Source organism: Synchiropus splendidus, chromosome 18 (assembly GCF_027744825.2).
Source record: "Synchiropus splendidus isolate RoL2022-P1 chromosome 18, RoL_Sspl_1.0, whole genome shotgun sequence".
In the NCBI taxonomy this organism is placed as follows: Eukaryota; Metazoa; Chordata; class Actinopteri; order Syngnathiformes; family Callionymidae; genus Synchiropus; species Synchiropus splendidus.
The window spans coordinates 9,636,110-9,658,411 of record NC_071351.1 but is presented as its reverse complement, the minus strand read 5'-3'; the positions used below and the strand labels follow the sequence as shown (position 1 = coordinate 9,658,411).

At 44.1% G+C, this 22,302-nt stretch overlaps 1 protein-coding gene across 4 annotated transcripts in view; it reads right to left on the bottom strand.

The window, feature by feature from the left end:
* Positions 1-22,302, bottom strand: part of casz1 (castor zinc finger 1) — a 153,027-nt gene that overhangs the window by 22,970 nt on the left and 107,755 nt on the right. For all 4 annotated transcript variants that reach the window (XM_053850147.1, XM_053850150.1, XM_053850149.1 and 1 more), the window contains 2 exons: positions 7,012-7,566; positions 1,542-2,442 (listed from right to left, as the gene is read on the bottom strand). In XM_053850147.1, the coding sequence (XP_053706122.1) occupies positions 1,542-2,442; positions 7,012-7,566 (1,456 nt within the window). The remainder of the gene's footprint in view (positions 1-1,541; positions 2,443-7,011; positions 7,567-22,302) is intronic.

The following is a 22,302-nucleotide window of genomic DNA, read 5'->3' as shown; positions in this document are numbered from 1 at the left end:
ACATTTTCTCGTGGCACCGCAGCTTTTTCATGTGGCACATGAATCAGGGAGAGTCGCAGCACAGTTTTGATGCATGGACTCTCAACCAATGGGAGGCAAAATGAGACATTTATCTTTATGAGGCGCTCAGATATGCAAAACTGGATAATGGCGAGCCGGGAGAAAGAAGGATCTGGCAGGGGTGGATTTGGATTGTCTGTACAGGACGGTACACAACTAATCATTCGATGTTGTGATCAAAAGCGCGACGGAATACTGAAGAAGTGCAGCCTGTTTATATGTATATATATATATATATACACGTTTTTTCATTTTCACAGTTCTCTGCTGGATAGAGGCATTTCAAACTTTGATATTTGTTTGAATCAAGCTCGCTCTATGTGAGACATAAAGCTGTTTACTCTAAACTCTTTATGAAGCTGCTAACAACGTTATCGGCCACTGACTGCGCACTGTCCAATATTGGTTCCTTTCAGCGGTGGCATTTAGCTCCATGTGAGCAGCTCCACACGGGTGATGACCTGGGGTTAATCTGGCCCGGAGGGGAGGATGCACTGCCAGACATTCTCCACAGCATCCCCTCTCTGTGCACAAGTGGGGATCGGTCAGCCAGGCTCGCAGCCTGACAAAGGCCCAAGCCTGAAGGGGAAGAGCCGGAGGGCTCCAGAGCCCAGTCTTTGATAGGTTTTGTCTGACTAGAGACAAGGTCAAAACCAATCAAACCGACGGTGGGAGCCGTTTCCTGCTGGTGATAGCGCACGACTATAAGCTAGCTCCCCAAACCCCTCGTTTGCTTGCTTTAAAGTGCACTCATCAGGCGGTGTGGAGTCGGCCCCTGTGACTCGCCGGGAGGTTAGTCATGGCTCCGAAGTAATTAAAGGGAGAGTTGTTACACCCTAGCCAAACCAAAGAAGTCAGTCACTTTGCGATGACTGTGCTAAATCAGTCTCCACGGAGTGCTACGGCGAGTAAACACCTTCTCAACTCATCATGTCGTGGATCTGCAGGGCGCGATGCACTATTTCACACTGCATTCCCGTCCGCCGCTGCGGAGGTAGCAATTACCTTTGCGTTGGGCTAACCCACTCGCCCAAGCTGTTAAGTGTATGTCAGCTGCGCATGAACTCGGAGGAGGGAGGGAGGAAAGGAAACCACGGAGCTGGAAATGTCTTCAATCCACCAATAAACTTTAAATGAGAAATTTGATGAACGGTGGAGTGATGAACAAGCTGCTGTTTTAGTCGTCGGCAAAACGTAGCTGGAAGTAATGAAGGTACACTCAGAAGGGTAGCATGACGGAAATAGACTTGACAGTTTTCGGAGCTTACTTTGTCGATACACTTAACCTTTTTTCCGAGGGAATCGAGCTCTATTTCAGTTTTGTTTAATATAAGAAGCAACGGTTAGTTGCTTTGCAATGTGTGGGGCGTCTTGTTGAGAGCAGCTGTCCACAGGGTGATACTGTAAGTAATAGTGAATTTGACCACTAGATGTCAATGGATCTCATAAAAAAAGATGCTCGTGTTTAGATGTGTACGTACTTAACAGAGGACACGGTGCCCGTGGTGATGGAGTCAGTCTTGGAAAAGCTGGACTTCAGGTAGTCAGAAGTGGTGAAGCTGAGATGCCCAGTCTGGTCAATGGCGAGACCTGGAGCAATGGTGGCGCTGGCTGCTCCCAGGGCAGGCACGCCGGGCGCACCGGGGTTCCCGGGTGCTGTCGCCAGAACGTTGGGCATCATGGAGGTTTCAGGGTTCCCCGGCATCAGCTTCTGGATTGTTCTGATGTCATATTTGGATGGGCGGCCCACCTTGCCAGTTTTGAACGCAATTGCTCCCCCCATGTCTGGATTGCCCTCGCCCGGCTTGAACAGGTTCAGGTACTTGATATTCTCCAAGTCGTACTTTGAGGAGCGCTTGTAAGTGTTTCCATTCTGCTGCTGCAGGCTTTCGCCCATTTTCAGTTTCTGGATATAGAAATCGTACTTTGAGGAGCGGGACGCCATGTTTTGGATGTGGGAGGGGTTGGACGGCTGTGTGGCGCCAAGCTGAGGGGCTCCAGGCTGCTTCTGGTCCAAGCTGGAGGGGTACATCTGGGCCTCAGCTGCCGGGAGGCAACCGGGGGTCTGAAGTATGCCCACACTTTTGTCTTGGGCCATCTTTGCATTGAGGTCATCTGGTTTTGGTGGGGAAGCGTGCAGGGGCCACGGGAGGGCCTCCCCTGCCTTCAGCTTGCGGATGTACTCTTCATATTTGGAGAAGCGAGCACGCCGCGAAGCCTCCTCATTGCTGAGGGATGAGGGGTCTGAGGTAGCGGCCTTCAGCTTCTCAAAGCTGATCTTCTTTGTCAGCTCATCACGAACCTGCTGGTCATCATACCCAAACATTCCTAGAAATTCATTCATGGTGTTGGCTGCATAGTCTCGCAGGGCTGAAGCTTCCCCTGAAGAAAAAAGAGAAGTTCACCGTGAGTCGCCACAAGAAACATGGAAAACTTTCACACAACGACCAGCTGCACCCTGGCATCATATCAGGTGATGCCACCCATGAGTATGTAAACAGCACGCCACGCACAAACTCGGTTGACTTTCTGATCCCACACTCTTCACTGCTCCAACACACATCATCATGGATGGCACTTTGCTCCAGCAAGAGAACATTCATCACATTACCAGATATAGCGCACCATGTGTCTATTTCACTGCCTTTTAAATATCAAGTATAAAAGTATAATATATGTACGCATACATAATTGATGTGGAACACTTATCCTCATCATTTCAGAGCTGCAGTCAATTTAAAAACAGAGAAAGTCATTCTGCAACACAAGCTGCAACATCTGTCTGCATATTTATGTGTCTGCAAGAACTAAGGAAATGCTTTTTAGGACAGTACATATGTCTTCATTACGGGAAGCAGGTGAGTACTTAAGAGAGACGGGGAGGTTTTAGCAGGAGGTTCTTGGACCTTCTTTCCACAAGATACTTTAGAGAAAAACACCGTAAGACATGCAAATAATTTAGAAAAAAGTGGGTTTTTTTTCAATGAAAAAAGATACATGGATGGATGGATCTGTTTCAATTTGGTAAAAGATGAATTCCCTTTTCCACAAAATGTGCAAACAAACTCGGAGACATGAGACAGTAAAGTCAAAATCATTGTGGAGTGTGTCCTCCAGTTTTTTTTTTTACACGTTTCCCACCTGAAATGTCAGTTTTACTTAATAAGTCCATTTAATGGAGAAAGTCCCTCAAGGACATGGTGGACATATAGACAATGCATAGTTTAATGGCACTTTGCGGAGATTAATTCAGACCATTAACTCTCAGTCCGACTGGGAAACGGGGTCAAAAGTGGGGTAAAAAAGGAAAAATCACCTGCTGAGAGAAGAGAGTTGAGGCGGTAGTTTAGCGCAAAATAAGGGATTGAAGCCAAATGCATTCACCTGAAAACACTTCAATATTTATAAAATCATTTCTATCCATTTTCTACATCAGATTTGGACCTTATTTAATTCCAAAATAATCAGGTATTTGATGGTAAAAACAGCACCCATTGATCTACCGAAGCTCCTCCCACTGGCCTCGGTCACATGGTCTTTATTTATTTTCATTGACAAATGTCTTTTTTATTGCTTTTCATCACCATTCACTGGCGCACACTGACAGCCACCACCAGCCTGGTAATTAATACACAAATATTTTGGCTCATGTCTCACATTACTTACTTATTGCTAAATCAGTCGCCGTGCCTTGCTTTCACATCACCGGCATTGCATGTAAAATAATCCCTAAATTTCCATTCATGGCTTCAGGGTCGCTCCTCTGAACGCGGGATTAGTATGAAAGACTATCCGCTGGATCGAACGGGCATGAAAAATTTAAGAGAAAGGGATATTTGAGTGTTGGCCATGGACCAGCTCACCTACATTGTTTCTATAGAAAATGACGTCTCATTTTTCGTGTTGAGCGTGTTTGCACATGGCAACTGTTCAACTGACACAACCAAAGTGGAAAAAAAAAAAAACCTGAAGGAGCACATTTGGGAGGTAACTTAACGCACCTGTTTTTTTTGTTTTGTTTTTTTTGGGTGTAGGCGCTGAAGACCTGAAGCTTGTGAGGATTTTATGGCTACTGCGTTTATAAGGGCGTCTCAGGTCACGGTGGATCATATAGCTCTAAAGTTAGGCTCGACCCACCCCAAAGAGCTATCAGACAGAAAATGTCAGCGCACCGATAACTGCCAAATACAGAGGGATCATGTGGAAGTTTTCAAATCATATATATATATATATATATATATATAGACCAACGTGACATTGTTTGCAATCCCTCACTATCCAGAAAATTCCATCTAATCTGGACACTTGACGCCCGAGAGACGCCAGACTCGACTTGTCTATGTTTGAGGGCATTTAGGACTTGTTTTTCCCAACAAGATATGATAACAGATGAGCGTTCTATCAACTTTGGGCTGCCCAAACATGGACATCTGCGTGGCAACCTCACAGAGCCCAGAGGCAGAGGTGTCGCTGATGATAAAGGTGGATGTTACTGCTAAATATGGAGTAATCTGGGGCTCCAATATCTGCAAAGTCCCCCAACTCAAATTAGCTCAGAAAGTGTCATGGCCACTTCAGCGTGGTATCAGATTCTATTATTTCTCATAATTGCTTCGTATGGAAACAACTCGCCGGTGATTTAGGTCGGCCTGGAGGGCAACTCAGGAGAGAAATGTACAAATAAATATGGAAGCGTTTGGAAGGACGGCCCACATAATCACTGTGACAAATATACCTCGCCACTTCTAGTCATTATACTGTCGTTTCAGCAACCTGACGGTGGGATACATCTTAGATTTCAAAGCTTTAGGATAACTTGTTCTCATTCATTGACACAGCAACAAAAATGAACAACATATACTTGGTGTTTTTTTGTGGTTTTTCAAAACAAACAAACCAGACTGTTCAGAAACAAGCAGCAAATGACTCGACATGGCCGATTAGTCACAGTAGTTTTCTCCTTTTGTCGCCTTGGTTTTACTTCTACAAGGCCAGTTGGATTTAAAACGGAAGGCTCAGAGGGTTCCTGTCCCCCACTGCCTTCGTCTGGCAACGCTCAAGACTTGCTCAACGTCGCTGTAATGAACCAGCAGTGAAAAGAGAAACATGCGAAATGAGCAGTGAACTGAGGTCCAGGAGCATCTCGCTGGTGTTTCACAGCCACTGGCTCACCAGGGCTATAACTCAAACATCGAAATGATCTTGGGAGAGTATTACAGGGCTGCGCACAGATATGAAAATCCACGCCGAGCCTCAATGTGAGGAGTTAAATGTTTTGAAGGTCGCACTTTCTCTCATTGATCTTGCGATGTTTGTTAATTACATTGTCACTGATGTTGTGCGAGATAATTAAGCCACTATGTTTATATGCATAATTGCGTGCACTCCGCATCAGCCTTTGAAAGACAGCGGAGAGAGAGAGCGAGAGCAAAAAAAAAAAATGTTTTAATTGTGAGCCGAGCAGGAACGTTTCAATATAGATGCCCCAGTTACAATCAACAAAGGGGGGAAAAAAGGCACGGCAAAGATTGAGAAGTGATGGTGCCCGCTCCGCCTGCCGCCTTCAAACACTTTGTTTAGAGATGTGAAGTCGCAGAAGGTGGAGGGCAACATATTTACTAAACAGGCGATCATAAAGTGAGAACAATACTGATCAAAACCACCGTCTGACAAGAAACGGGCTTCATCTTCCCAGAAGCCCCCGCCGTCATGTGTGCAGCCACAGATGCACGTTGAGAAGAAAACAGCAAGAAAGGGACAAAAGGGAAGCTTTTGAAGTGTGACGAGAACACATCATGATTCATACCACAGCAACCGGTCCCAGCGACGATTCTCTCTGTGGTTTTATCTTTTACACAAGACTGAGTTTTTAACACCTGCGTCGTCAAACTCCTTAACTTGCAAGGGTCACAACTGTAAACGGTGTGTGCTGCCACTTTTGCTCATAGACTCCTTATCGACCTGATAACATCACGCCACCATTAAAACCCACCAAACATTTATCTGAATATTTAAAATGATTGCAAGTGAGGCTACACGAAGAGAAGACAGCACTTGCTATGTGGCGGAGGAGCCAAACTCGGGGCTCTGTTGAGCGAGTTTGGGAAATATCAAAGACTTGATAAGTAATCCTGGGTGTAATACGAAGCTAAACCAGAGCCTGGCCATGTGCTCTTGGCCCCGCAGCTGTTGCGCCTGTCTTCCGCTTGTAAGCTACCTCCATTTACGAATTTCTCAATGCACTCTACACACACAGACTAGTTTCTGCCGGCCCTCGGCCGCCTGTCTTTAGGGGTAATAATGTCGCTGGCTATTCATAATGTAACTCTAGAGTCCCTCTTTCCAATAATAATGAGAGCTCACATGGCCATGGCAATGTCACCCGTTTAAAGGCTTTTATTTTGAAGTGCAAGGGCGATCTGAGTCAAGAGTCGGGACGTAAGGCATCTAACTCAAATGAGTCAAATGAAAAATCGTCTTATCATGTCAAAAATCACGAAAGAGCTTTGCTAGCTAGCATTTTTTGGTTGGTTCATACCATTGTAATAATTCAATAACGCGGGCAGTTATCATGTCTAAAATCACGAAAGAAAGCTTTGCTAGCTAGCATTTTTTGGTTGGTGAATACCATTGTCATAATTCAATAACTCGGGCAGTTATCATGTCTAAAATCACGAAAGAAAGCTTTGCTAGCTAGCATTTTTTGGTTGGTGAATACCATTGTCATAATTCAATAACTCGGGCAGTTATCATGTCTAAAATCACGAAAGAGCTTTGCTAGCTAGCATTTTTTGGTTGGTGAATACCATTGTAATAATTCAATAACTCGGGCAGTTATCATGTCTAAAATCACGAAAGAAAGCTTTGCTAGCTAGCATTTTTTGGTTGGTGAATACCAGCATGAGCAACGTAATAAAAACATAAAAATCTCATTTCCAGCACAGGCCGTACCTGGAGAGGCGAAAGGTGCTTGGCGACTTGGGGTTTCGCTTGTTGGCATAAAGGCCTCAGTCTTCAAATGCCCCGCCTCAGCTGATTTGTCGTCATGGTAACTGCCGTCGTTCGAGCCTGTCAGCGGCTCGGCCTCCTCACCATTGTCTTCTTCGTCGCTGCAGCCTTTCGGCTGGACCATGTAGACCCCCTCTGGAGGTTCGTCTTCATCATTTCTGCTTTTGAGTTCATTCTCCTGCTCGTCCCCGCAGTCTGAGGTCGGCAGCTCGTCGCCGTACTCACCGTTGACCCACTTCTCAATGGCCTCGCGTCGCTTCTGGTCCTCCTCGAGGCTCAGGCTCTCTGGGAAGTTGGTTTCGTTGTCGTCATAGTGGGAACTGCCACGCTCGCTGTTCTCCGCTACACTCTGGTCTCCTTCCGCATTCTGGGAGCTGCCGTCGTAGACCACCTGCCGGCTGAGCTTGGCACAGATAGCGTTGAGTTTTAGGCCACCTTTTCTTTTGGCGGCCATCTTGGGTTTTCCTGAGATCGTTTCAGTGCATAAACTGCTTTCAGCTGGAAGGAAAACAAGAACGCAAAAAGTTAAAAACCATAATCATCCTGCGCAACTTTTCAAAGTCATAGCCGCTGGTGAATGTCACGGCGGAAAAACAAGCCGTCAGCGTAACAATGGCAACCGCCGCTATTAATAACACGCAAAGGCACTTAACAATAACAGATCCAAAGGACGAACGTCGAGATCCAGTACATATCTTTCCAAGTCACACCTCTAACGTTGGCTCAGAGTTTAACAGCGGCGAGAAAAAAAAAAGAAGAAAAAAATGGCAGCTGAAACCACAAACAGAAAGTTATCAGACCCCTGCGGTACTACAAGTAGGAAATAAACGGCTACATAATCCTTCACATGCCTGCGCTAGAGACACTGTGAAATGTTATCTCCACTCTCACCTCAAGAGGCTGTGGTCCTGCCACTGAGTGGAGGGCTGCTCAGCATTAAAGCTGTCAGAACATGGAAGGAAACACGCTGAACGCTTTTGGACGTTTTTGCAGGCCAGTTGGCAGCTGACTCGCGGATCAGTGTCTTCTCTTTTATTCACCACTCCACACATCCAGGAGAGTCACGCACTGACATCAAACACGTTGTTTCTTCCCAACACCTACTGCACACTTTCAATTTTTGCCCCCGTGGAGGCCTCTCCGAACAATAGAGCCTGATAGAGTGTGCTTTGGGGCAGGGATGGGTGGCATTATTCAAACCCAAGTGGGGCTATCTTTATAACATGTCCTCTGATGAGGCAGGAACAGCTGCCTGTGGCATTCCATATCCAGAGCTGCCTTTTTAGGGCAGAAACTGCACTCTGTTACCTTTCACTTCATTTCCAGGGCCACCAAAGCTCATGTCTGACAGTGTTCGGACACACTCAAAACTAAAGCCAGATCATTATCCAGGCAGTAAAAACTAAGGGGGAGAGGACCCTCCACACTTTGTAATATCTGAAAAATGTGGGAGGAAATGTAGATCGGCAGAAAGAGCGTCGTGATCCCGAATCAACTGGAAATGATAGATGATGTGACCAAGTTGTTTAGAGACTGAACTTTACTTTAATATTAAGGCTTTTCTTCACAAAACTATTCTTTGTTTTCTGTCTTCTTGTACTGCAGGGGTAACAGAAATCACATGTTCAATTTTTTACCTACTTGTTCCCTATCAAAATATTCTACCTTGTATTATATTTATATTTCCCCTGTGCACTTTTCTTAGTTCTAAATATATTTAAAAAATCTCTGTGTGTTTTTTTAAGTTGCATTAATTTGAACACATCAAAGATTGCGCTCAATAACTCACTGAAATGAGTCATTTGGATGTCACGGAGTGGTGGCTATGGACACCAAATATCAAGTTTTAAAACGATAACTGAGACTAAGCAGTTAAAGGGCAACATAGCCCAGTAAGTTCCCACTTAGGTGCAGTCGACATGTACTTCGGTCCAGGCGTTTGGGCCGCTGCGATGCAATACACAGACGTGAGAAATTCTCCTTTAAAGACTCAATTCTCTTTGAACAACAACGATTGTGAGCCATTTCATTTGGCACAGCCATAAAGCCAAGAAGCACAATCACATGTGAGCCATCGCTGGCATTATGTAAATCATGTAGCCGCAACATAAAACCTGTTTTCATTTTCTTTGGCTATGAAAATCATTAGAGGATATACAATTTAAGGGAGTTTACAAATCACAATGCCGCGCTCTCCACACATGCTTTCTCAGTTACTGTATTTACATTGCACACTTCCTCTTTTAAACAATGACTTCTGCAGAAATGATGGACCTTTCGGGAGGGGTGGGGGGCAAATGCAGCAAGGTGCTGTTCAATTTAGTTTTAAGACAATTGCAGGCTGGGGTGAAAAGGTCAGCTTTTCAGAAGAGAGCAAATTTAGGGTGGAGAGGAAAAATCAGCTGCAGAAACTATTAAGAGGTGGAAGACATAAATCTTTTTTTCTTTTTTGAATTCAGTCTCCCAGGGAAGATTGAGGTCATTTGGGTGTTGCAGTGGATGTAGTCTGTGTTTACCAGCTCAAGTATTTCATGCTTTAACTACCGATTTCCTTTGCATCGCAGTCTCAAGCTCGGTGTCGGAAATGACCCCGACACCGAGCTGTTTCTTTCCATTACTGACTATTTACGTGCAATTTCTGTTAACAATGAGGAGCGTGAGTAGGAACAGATGACTATCTCAGCAGGTTTGCGGCACAAAAGGCTTCTCTTTTGACCACAGGTCACACTACGTACGGTATGTAGGTCAGAGAAGTGCATCAATATCGATCAATTTTAAGGATGTTTTATCCATTACATAACTTGTAGTTTCCATTCCATTTTACATTTTATTTATCCTTAAATTAATTCTTAAATATTTAGACTTCTTTTCAATGTGTTGGTATTTCAATTTTTTTATTTTTAACATCTGTGTGGATTTGAATTTTGCAAAAGCTTCTGTCCGGCCGTAATCGGTCGTTCTTATTAGGTAACGCTCTCCTCAATAGCTCGATCAACACAGCATTTTTTGCGCGTGTTTTCTTTTCAAGGTAATTTCTCAGTGATCGCAGCATCCTCCCCGAGGAGCCGTCGCTACGGTTGGTTGCTTTATGGAAGCTGTCGGAAGTATTATTTATGCCGAGTATTTCTGTCCACAGCAGCTTTTTTTTTCTCTTTTGTTTACAATAGAGATCACCATGGCAACGCTAAGCTGTTTACCTCAAGTCATTTGTGTGCATGATAGCGTACAATGATAGAAAATCTAAAGGGACCTACATGAAAGAACAGTACTCCCCCCCGGGACCAGCCCCCCACCTCCCTGAGAGTCCAGTAAGCACTCTGCCTTATTAATGAATATCAGACAGAAAAACAACACTGTCACAGCGGCCAACATATTTGCTTTAGCCTGGCGTGCTAATTGTCAGACACCTCGGTAAGCAACGCCTGTTTTGTGGGGAAGGAAAAAAAAAAAATGAATTTGAAGCATCTGAAGTCAAATGTTCCCAGCTGCTGATGTTAACCATGACACTTGTTTTTACTGGGAACAGAGGAGAGAGAGCAAAGAACTTGTCTGTATAAGGCCACAACCTGAGCAAAAAAGAAACATTTGTAAAAGGTCAGCATCTGCTTCATCTTCCGTCAAAAAGAATGTCTCGAAGTTTGTGTGGCTTCTGCTTCTTCTCAGAGAAGTTTCGCCTGGCCCCGCAGATCTTGATGTTTTCTGTTTTGTTTTCTGATGTGTGGTCTGTGTTTGAATGCCAAAATGATATCACGCCCAATCAAGCGGTGTTTCAGATGTGCATTATTTGTGTGAACGTGCCACGACTATAATCATCAAAGGCGTGGGATTCGCAGATCAACTTGTGTCGGATATTATACACTGAACTTAAAGCAAAGTGATTGCTCAAGGAAGTTTGTGGTGGATTCAGAGATGCACTGTAAACACGGCGACTCCCTGCCGAGATGCCACTTCAGATGCAGCGAGGGTCTGTGCGCGAGGTATTATCTGTTTAAACCCGAGCTCATCTCTCCGCCTAATCAAACACAGATTCTAGGCCTGTTGGAGATACCCGCTGAGTTCTGATACGCAAGTACCAACCCCCCGCAAGAACCGCACTCAATTAATACAAACAACGTGGGAGACGACTATGGTGCTACGGCTTTTTTCAGATGACAAAAGAAGTCTACAAAATAACTTTGGACGTAAAGTTTCATGCATGCACATGCAGAATAACCTCGGACTGAAGATGGAATGTTCAAGACAGAGGTCAACTCCAGACCTCAACAGAAATGAAATACCTGTCATCTTGTACTCACAGTTGCAGCGTTATTTGAGCTGCCCTTTAAGAGAAAAACACATATTTTATGAGATAGATTCTGTCTCAAATGCAGCAGTGCTGGAAAATATAGAAAATAATGTTCTCATATTTGCAATATATGCGAAAAGAGAGGGCAATTCCTTAGTCCTTAGTGAGCAGCGCAGTGGCCACTCTTGAAAGTAAGAAGCAGATCATCGACCCCAGTGGGTTTCAGTGCCGATGCCAAGAGATGGAGAGAGAGAGAGAGAAAAAAAAGTCTAACTTTAAGAACCTTGGTAGATTAATCAACAAGGCTTCTTCTGCGCAGCTCAGTGGAGCTTTGTGTCTCAGGCTCTGGGGGAGATGTAAGCCGGTGTGTGTGAACCAGTGTTTTAGGGAAATCGCTGAGCCACACAGACAGATAGAGACACAGTCCGGGGATGTTTTCCAATCCCCTCTCTTCCTCCTGCTTTACGGCGGAGAGGCCGCGGCAGGGAAGTCAAGCGGAAAGCCACTGATGGACAACGGCGCCGCGACACCCGGACCCCAGCATCTGGCCCCTTTCTCATTTTCATTGCACAAGAATAACAATAAGCAGGTCGCCGACCCCGCCGCGAGGTTTCGCCACAGTTTTCCACCAGTCGGTGCTGAGAAATTTCCATTTTTCCACATGCATATTTAATTGAGTTTTGTCCCAGTGGTGCGGAGATGATTTGTTTTTTGCTCTCTGTTCACTTGACTCCTCTTCGGAGTCGCTAACCCTGATTAAGACGTTCCCGTTAATTTCCCAGCGCACACCTTTTTTTTTGTGCATTAATGGTTCTGATCGTCTAATTAAAACTTCTCAGCTCGGCTGCTGATCACCGCTCGTTGTGCCTCTGACCTGAAGTTTTAATTGCCGCATCAGAAGCGATAATAATAATTTTGAGCTTCGGATGATTAAAAACAATGCCATTGCCAACTAGATGATAGATGGAGGGCTGGAGGGAGGGGGGCTTCTGAGCAGAAGTTGATGGAGAAAGGGGGGAAGAAACAAAGATGGTGTGAAGAAAGAAGAGTTGAGTTGCTTCAGCAAAACGATGAGTCGCATCAGAGTATGTATGGCGGCAAAATATCACTCTTCCACACTCGAGTCAAGACGTGGAGTCGCACCAAATGAAGCTTTGAGACAGCGACTCTACACTGCGAGATCTGGTTTAAATTGGAGCGCTGACATAGCTAGAATGACTGCGACTGGGAAAAATTTGAACTGTATATCGGATCAATTCTAAGCTTTAAATCACGAAAAATAAATGAAAAAGTGCCAGCATCGAAAAGGGTTGGTAAACTAAAAGCTACATTGCAAAGGCAGGAGTTCAGTTTAATATCAGCATGCGCTTAAAAAAAATGACTTCCTGTTTTTTTTTGTTTTTTTTTTTGACTCCTCCCGTGGCCCACCTGTTCTCACACTGTCCTCAGAGAACCCACTATGACTGGGGCTTCCCCACCCCAAAAAATCTGACCCTGGCACTGAGTGACCTCATCTCCACTCACTTAGCCGGAAGAAAATATATTCACTATTGAGTACATCAATATTTTCAGTTTTAAGCCACAACACACTTGGTCATATCATCCATCCCTGTCTCCAGACAAATAGGAGAAACTGCATGCTTTCCCACTGCACACCTGACGGCCTCACACACTGCTCTCACACACTGCAGAAAAGAAAGAAGAACCTGTTGATCATGTGACCTACCATAAAAACACGATAGTGATGAGATATAAGAGATAAAACACTCTTAATTTGGGGAAGTGAGTTGCACAAGTTCTTGTAAATCTTTATGATAACCATTACAGGAAAGACAATAATAATAATGTGACTTTTTTCCGTGGGTCAAATTGGATTGCAAGGATCCATGCTGAAAAAGACAGGAGGTGACTGTCTTCTCCTCAAATCTATTTTATTATTAATCACGCCTGCCTGTTTTGTTGTCTTTTTATTCTGTCAATAAAGCACTTTGCTTTTAGTCGCCAATGTGACCTTGCTGAGTGCGCAGCGTCTCTACAGAGGTGCCGACCTTGAAGGACCCGTTTGGACGGCTTGACTTGAGCTGCGTCCACGGGCTGTTATCACACGCGAGCCCTGAGCCAAAGTGCCACACTCCTGTCACATCGCCGCAAACAAGACGCCGCGGGACAAAGGAACACAAACACAAACTAAAAAAAAAAAGGCTCCAGTGTGTGAGACAGCGACGGCTCGGGACAATGGCTGAAGAAAACAATGTGTGTTTCAAGAGCAGGCGGAAGAGGAAAAACTTGAGGGCAGGAAAGTTTGAAATCTGAGGACAAATACGCCCTGCAGCCTCATCACAAACACAGTAATTACGGTATTTTCCAGCACGGAGGCTGAGCGCCGGAATGGTCTGAGGGATGAGGAAAATAATCTGACATGAGTGACATGAAGCTTTCTGACAGCCACGGACCAAAACAGCCAACTTTTATTCAGTTTGCTGCTTTGGGTAATTCACGGGACACATGGCTATCTTGTTAATATTGAACGTCGAATCTGGACGCACATCTGGCGCCTCAGGATTTTAAATTGAGCTCTTAACACGCACAGAAGAGTCACTCTCCACTGAGCGGCCTTCAATATTTATTTCACAATGAAAAATGCAAAACTTTTCCAGGAATTTGGAGTTGAAGCACAGAAACATATTCATATACATTTCATATTTGAGCGAGGATGAAGGTGTGTGTTAGGGTGCTTCTCAACACAATATTTTCACTGCAAGTTTATTATTATTTTTTATCCCTAATTGAGTGACGACCACTGAGCCTTGGGTTCGAGGAATCTATTGCAAGTCAACAGGAGAACAATTTGACAAACCAACTGCTCTGGTAAATGAGTAGACAGCCCTCCCCTTCTCCCCCCCTTCTCCTCGTGCTAAGCAGTGTGGGTAGTACAGTGCAGAAAGGGCTCAGCGGTGCACCTCTCAAGGGCCCTTGAGCTAATATCTGTACAGATTAACTGCTTCAGTTGTATTTTGGTCACGGGGATCTCATCGCTTTTTGTTGGGAGGGAGGGAGTGAGCACGCGTGCGCACACACCAGTGCAAAGGAGAGGCGGCCGTGGCGAGGTCAGGAGACCACAACTGGTGAGTGATGCCTCCATGTCATAATCTTTGGAGCCATATTTAATTTAGCAGAATCCGGCGCTCCTCCGCTGAGTAAGTCGTCCCCATCCTCTGAGCTTCTCCGACCCCCTCCATCTCACCACAGGACACACACACAAACACGCACAGTGTCAATCCTCCCGGGTAAACTCAGCACATGCCGCTCCATTAGTTATCAATTAAGTCTGGAAATCTCCACCTGGCACACGCACAGATGAAGCCGTATCTCGCAGCCCCGAAACCTTGCCGCCTTTTATTCCGACAGCATGTCTGTGTGTGTGCGCTTGGCACTTTTGTCCATGAGGTTAACCTTGATATGAGGCCCTGTCAGGCCAGATAATGTCAATCAATGACAAGCCCTCACAGATAACCCTTAATGTGAAGCCTAAAAAGCAAAGCTGTTTGGATCTTTGGACATGCCCCTTTCACCGGCGCACCAGTGTGACTACAAGGAAATGAGCTGTGGCATTTCTTTAATAAGACGGGGAGGACAGTTTGACAGCATGTATGAAGCGCACCATGTAGAATTCAACATATAAGGGTGAGAGGAATGTTCAAACTGCTTTATTTTATTTATTTATTTTCAGATGAGATGCATCTTCAGACCGAGATTGGACCTAGCTTTAGCAACCCCGATTTGAGTCCAAAACATGAACCTCCACGACGGGTTGGCGCTTGTAAACAGCTCATAAATAAGAGCTTCATGACTCAAAAACATTGTGAGCACCAGAGGTTGACCACCGTCGACAGGTCGAAGCTTTAGATTGATCAGAGCTATAAACCTGTTTTGCACTTGCACTCTGACTAGACATTCATGTCGAAGAACAGACCATCAGGGGACTTGTGACTCGATGAAGGGGCTGGCTGAAATCTAAAATGGAGATCCGATTGAAAAAGCTTCAAGTTTCAAGGGAACGAAAGGGCTGTTTTCGAGCCATTTCCTTAAATTGGAGCTTCCATTAGTCAGTGTTGACCTCACCGCCCTCCAACTCTTTTCTCCTTGAGCAGAAACAAGGCGATGACATTAGCCCCTCTGCAAAAAAGCACATTTATGTCGGGACAGGATGCCTTCAGTGACAGCATCGATCTCTGGCTCCCATTAAAACATTTGCTCTGCCTGACAGACTTCTGCTCTTTTTTGGACCCGCAGTAGAACAAAGCTCTTTGTGTTAATAACCTATCGCTGCGTTTAATAAGAGGAAATGACTGCAGTTGGATTTGCATTTTATTTGTAATGGTTAAAAAAATGCTGTTAGTTCAACACAAATCAGACCTTTGGGGTCTGTGTCAGAAGGGAAGTTGACTGTGTGTGTGTGTGTGTGTTTAGGTGAGGTCGAGCTGCAGAGAGCAGGACACAATGCTTGCTACGACTGCTTTCCTCTGTCACACACGCTCAAATTCACACGCTCACGATCACACACTTGGAGTTGCTCTGATGTGCAGTACGGGAGCGTAACCCAAAACTTCAATGCAAAGTGGAGGTGGAACTAATCGTGACACTTTTCACCTAAAACAGGAACAATCTTGTTTTGTCAAAAGTTCAGCAGAGCAGACGGGGAGAGGAGGAGCGGGGGGGCGTCGTGACTTATTTTGAAGTGGTGATAAAACAACAAAATATGGTATGATGAAACAAGCAAAGGCGTTTTACAGGAAAAAGGCAGCAGCCGTCGTCTATTTCGGGGCTCAGTGTACAAAAGGAAGTGCTCCTTAGTTGACGCAAACAAATAAATTTGCTTTTGATAAAACCACAGAAGCTACTTTTGCATTCTACCCCAAACCTGCTTTTGTTTCCTGTGTCTTTATCGACACGACATGCCACATTTGTGAGGCGACGCGTTGTCGAGTAGTGTAGCACAAACAACTTTAAAATAACCCCGGCTCATAAACACGATCTTGTTTGAAAAGTGACAGGTGAACGTCTCTGAAGTGTACATCGCACGGCTGCATGTTTGGGCCGCATCCAGCTGCCCGTTTTTCATTTCTGCAACATTAATATTCCTCTTATTATTATTTTAAAGTGAAAACGGATACTCTGTTGAAGTGCAAATCTGATGAATTACGGGAGCAGATTGCTGCTATTAATTATTAAAATCTATTTTATAAATATTCAGGTCTGTCATGCATCTAATAATGAACGCTTTAGAGGAGGTTACTTCCCGTGTGCATCCTAATGTGTCACAAATATCACTTTTAATCACGTTTGTGTCAGTGAGCGCTTGGTTTGTAACCTGCTGGAGGAGGAAGAGAGAGAGAAAAAAAAAAAAAAAAGGATGAGGAAACTCAGCTGGTCTACTTCTGTCTTCACCATGGTCTTGAAGTTCTCGGCGTTTTCATCCCGGTTCCTCCCCTGCCCCGTCTGCAGAGGTGCCGAATACCTCTTGGCTCCCTGACTATGGTAATTTGATGGGAGAATAATGCATTGGCAGCACTCTACCTTCTGGACACACCTCGTCCCAGCGCTGCCGCTGCCATATGCTGCGTTGATACATATTCATAACACTTCCTCGTGAGTCGGTGTGCAACCAGGCTTAAATGAGTGTCTCACATCTTCAAATGAGAAGAGGTAAAATAAAGAAATTGAAGGAGGCAAAAAAAGTTTGACAAACTGCTGTCAGGTGTCAACGACTTATAGCCTGTGATTCTGCAGCACAAGTGCCGCAAACAAAGCAGAGAACCTTGAGATTAACACTGTCAGAGGCACAGTGATACCCCGCCATTATCAGAGCGCGGGGCCTCCTTCCTGCGAGCGCTTGTTCTCTGTCCTCTCCGCTGCTTCTCTGAGGAGGTAGTAATTATTGGAGCGAGTCTTTCTGGGTCTTCATCTTCTATCCACTTGTGCACTGGTGGTGGTAAAGCTAGTGGTTTTGTCGACTTACTATAAACTCTGCATCGTGATTTTTCTTTGGATTTCCAGGAAATGAATACCATTCTGATCATCCACATCACGAACAAGAACTAACTCAGAGGGATGTTAACATTGGGAAGCGGTCGGTGTTGATGGACTCTGGTTCAACGATAAAAAAAAAAATCACAAACCAGCAACAGCCTCACACTACCCAACTCAGTGTTCAGATAGAGCCATGGATTGGTCCTGGCACTTTTAAATTCAACACAAGGGTGTTTGGCCAGTTTCCTCTCAGGACTCAGATTGGCTTTTGAAGAAGTCCAACTCAACTATTTAGTCTGATACTTGGTCGCTCTTAACCTCAGGACCAATCCTGACATGTATGCTGGAGACAGGGAATGAATTAGCAGCAAACTTTGGCGGAGCACGGATTGAGATCCCAGACCGATTGTGGTCCAAGAAGGAGAAAGCAGTGGAGCGTTAACACGATTGTGTACAGCCATGGCTCATTGGTGCATTTGAGTGTGAAGGCAACAAAGAACACATGACTCGCGAGGCACCTCTGAAGTCAAGATCAACCATTCCGATGCCTTGAAGTCTTTGTTTTATATCCTTTAGACTGACTTTTTTTCTGTTCGGCACACCACCGCGACTAACAAAAATATAGCTTATTGACTTTCGGTACCTTTCCCACTGACTTCCATGACAGGCAAAACATTAGCATTGGGCTGAAACCTTATTAGACCTTTTGGTTTTTTGACCTGTGCCAATATTTTGCCAAATCCTAAATACACAGATAGACGTGTTGTTGTGATCTCCTGAAAGTAGCGGAGCTGAAAGAACTACTTCAAGGTCTCCAGGTTCATGTAAACAAGGCCTACGTCAGTCCCAGGGGTCAAGCCCTCAGCAGAAGAAGGCTTGATGCTTCGCAGTGGTACCTATTGTTAGTTAACCAGGCTGGGATCAGAGAGATGCTCCCTCTTAAGTGGCACTTTTAATTACCAACAAGCCGTTCACTCCTTGGCTTTCTTCTCATGCTCCCACTGGAGCGGCTCGGTTATCAAAGGTGATAGCTTGCTTGGGTGTGTTTTCTCAAACGGCTTCTTCTGCCAACTGTGTCCCTGGATGGAGCTCGCTCAAGAAAACCCAGGACAGGCTTTGACGGCGAGATCAAAAAAGGACGGAAGGACAGAGAGGAAACCAGCGGGGGAGATGAAGAACCATGTCCTCCTCCCTCGTGTTCATCAATAACCAGTGTTGAGGGTTAGATCCTCCAAGCAAGGTTTTCACACACAAATACAACAAAACGGCGGCAGCCGCCATGAGGCATCAAAATGGGCGATTTTGACTTCAGAGGGTCTTCAGATGCCTGAGGAGTTGTCAGTGTCAGGCCAGTGGGACTGAGTGGCAAGAACAGAAGGTTCCAGCAGGCTGTTAACAACCAGTACGGGATCCAAGCCAGATACCCCGACTCCTCCCAAAATGCTCATCGCCAGGAGCAGAACGGTAAAGGCTTCCCCTCCGTACTGTACCCCCCCACTCCTGAGCACTTTCATCATCACGGAATACCTTTGTAGTTAGTACCTTTGGTACGTGTCCTTTGATAAAACTGAGCTGACAATTCAAAAAAAGCCTCTACGGTACACAATACTTAAAATAATGCATGACAACACTAAAACATAAAAATTACATTTTGTACACCCATAACGTTTAAAAATCCAAAATAAGAACTATATATTAGCATTAAAACAAAAATAGTTGCAAAAAACAACTATGAATCCTCAAAGAAAATACAAATTACTCGCACATAAAAAGATTTTAAAAAATGAGTCTCACGTGATGTCGATGTATGTAATGTGCAAATACATTATAGACGTGCAAAAAAGTTTTAAAAGAAACATGGAACTCCAAATCAACAGTATCAATGAAAATGTGTTATGACTTTGATCTAACACAGGACAGTATTAAGAGCAGTGTATGGCCCCGGGCTTTTGCTCAGTGCCCAGGTTGGGCGTGAATTTATGAGCTTTTCATCCACAAATCCAACACCGGCTCATCAGAGACCTGAGTTGTGTCGGGACATGCAGAGAGGGGGACATCCGCATTTTACCCGGTGTTGTTCTCGCTCATTCTTGGAGCGTTAGACTCACTCTAAATAGCCTCAAGCAGATTAAGCTGGCTCATATTCAAATGCACATTTCTGCTAAAACCCACTACACAAGTGGGCCAGAGGGGATCGGCACAGCAGCCTGGTGAGACGGTAGTCGGGGGAGATTTTGTCATGTTTAAATCAGCTCACAGCGGAGGGAAAGAGACAAGGGAGAGAGAAATACTGATGTAAAAGACAAACAAGCGTTGGCTCTGCTGTATGAGTTTAGTTAGCTGTGGAGTTGGAGGCTGAGTTATGGCGAGCGGCAGGGTGAGGGACGCTGTATTTATGAGGGGGCTGAGTGAGTGTTAAATCCCTAGTAAGAAATAAAGATGTCCCTGAGTGAACGGGGGAAACATTTCACTCAGTCTAAGAGGTGCCTTGACAAAAAAAAAAAATGGAAGTCATTGCTCTTCCGTAGAAGCATGGCTCTATATTCCCCCAAAATTGCTTTATTCCTTAAAATCGCTATAGATCACAGCTCAGCGAACTGAATATGATATTTGAACAGAGCTTTCCCTCAGTCTCTATAATACCATGGGAATAGAAAATGGAAAAATGTGTCTTCAAAAATTGAATGAGGAAATTCTGAAAGACCTCAGTGGCTGCATGGAACTGTCAAAACACACAGAGGCTTGTTGTTGTCGCTGGTTCTAAAAATCGGTTCAGTCTGATATAACGGGGTCCTAAAAATACAGATTAGAAGAGGGACACATTTTTGGGGAGTCATATTATGTTAAAACAGCACAAAGTATGAGAGACTGATGCGTGAATGAGTGGGGAAAAAAACTTGAATATGTGTACTGAAAAAGTCAATACAGGTTAGTTGATCATAGAACACACATTTGTGTTTGGTTAACTACATTTTTCTTGAGGTCCTAGATTATTTACTTGCTATTAAACCTTTGGCCTCACAGTGCACCGTGATTGTTGAGAGGACTCTAAGTGAAAGAAGCAGAAACAAAGAAGGGCATGTGGCCAACGGGAAAAAGGAAAAGCCTCACGTTGCAACTCAGTCTCTCTCTGAACCCCAGCAGTAGTAATAACAATTATTACTTAAAAAGGCTATATTTTTGCATTAACTTAAAAGGCTATATCTTTCTCTTCCCCTACAGCCTGTGCGGCCTCACTTACCCTAAGTATCTTCATAAATCAGCAGTTACTGTTAACATGTACTCCACAACTCAGTCATCAATCTCCGACCAGGTCAGAGTGAAAACAGAGGGGGAAATGTCTTCTTAGCGAAATGTCTCTCTGGTGAACACAGCTACTGCCACACACTCGCAGCGCACACACACACACACATGCACCAGTTAAATAACAAACACACGCGCCGGCACGCAGCAACCAAAGGAGTCCTGTGAGACGTGGGAGCGGTTGCCAGATTGCTACGGTAACGCAAGCCAAATTCAATTCTGACTTCACCTTTCACTCAGGAAGCAGGTTCCATTTGTTAGAAAAACAAATAAACAGCAAAGATGAGAGCGGCCAAATATTTTTCTCAACCTGCTGGGACTGACACTGCGAGGGTCCGACGCAAAACAGCGTTTACCAAAAGAGAAACCAAAAGTGGGGGGGGGGAAGCACTGTTACAGTGGACACTTCCTTTCCTGACTTTTCAAACAAACTGTTGAAACCAACCAAACGTAAAATCCCTGTGATGACAATCCTGCCATCTCTTAACACACAAGACAATATCAGGTGTAACTAACCTGCGGTGTGCAAGTGATAATTGGAAGGAAAATAATTTAGATATTACAAAATGTTCCTGTTTATTTTATATATTTTATATTTTTAAGTACAGTAACTAACTAATGGACTCATTCTGGGTCTTTTGTACATCATCCACTTCTTTTAAACTTCTCCCAAAGTTCCAAAACTCGCAATCATTCAACAATGTCTCATTTTAACACTTTACTTTTTTTCTCCTTAGGTAGACCAATAGACAGTGAATATATAAACAGAATACTTCATATCAAACTACTACATACTACATATCAAATCTTTCGCAATTTTTTTTTACTTCATTTAAACTTTTTTTTATTTTTTACATAATTTAATCTGAGATTAAATACATATTATTTAATGAGCTGCCTTAAATTAAAACTAAATTTTAATAGTTTAATAGTGTAATACCATGTTCAAATACATAGGATATGATGTGTTTTGGGGTGTAATTACACTGTGAATTATATTGATTATTCATTAGCTCTATGGAAATTGAGGAAGTGAGTTGACTTTTCGACACAAGTCATTAAGATTATACGTAACATCAAGTTGAGATATTAGGTTGCGATAACTTTTCTGACCACTGCCGTTGCTGTGCTGTAATAAACTACGTATGGCGCCACCTATGGGAGCAGTAACCACTATGGCTAATACACTTTCACTTACTGGACAAATAAAGGCTTGGTGTTTTGAATATCACATTATAACTGAAGGCCATAAAAGAAACTTTTCTTCATGTATAACTACATAGGAATCATTTTCATTTTAAGGTACATAACTTTTCAGCCTTTGAACTTCACTAAAACTGTTCAAAAGCTTCAAAGTTGGCAACCACACTGTCGAAGTGCTAAACAAACAGGATGACGTATAAATAAAAAGAGAAAAGTAGAGAATCAAACTTTTCACCTCTGTTGTCAAACTCCATGGAATAACTTAAGGCGGCTTTCGGAGTGATGAAAAATAAGTTGAGATTATGAGACATTTTCACCATGAAAACAAGTGTTTGCACCTGCTATTTTCCCTCACACACACACACACACTTGACACCACACATACGCATCACTACACATGCGGGCCTGACTCA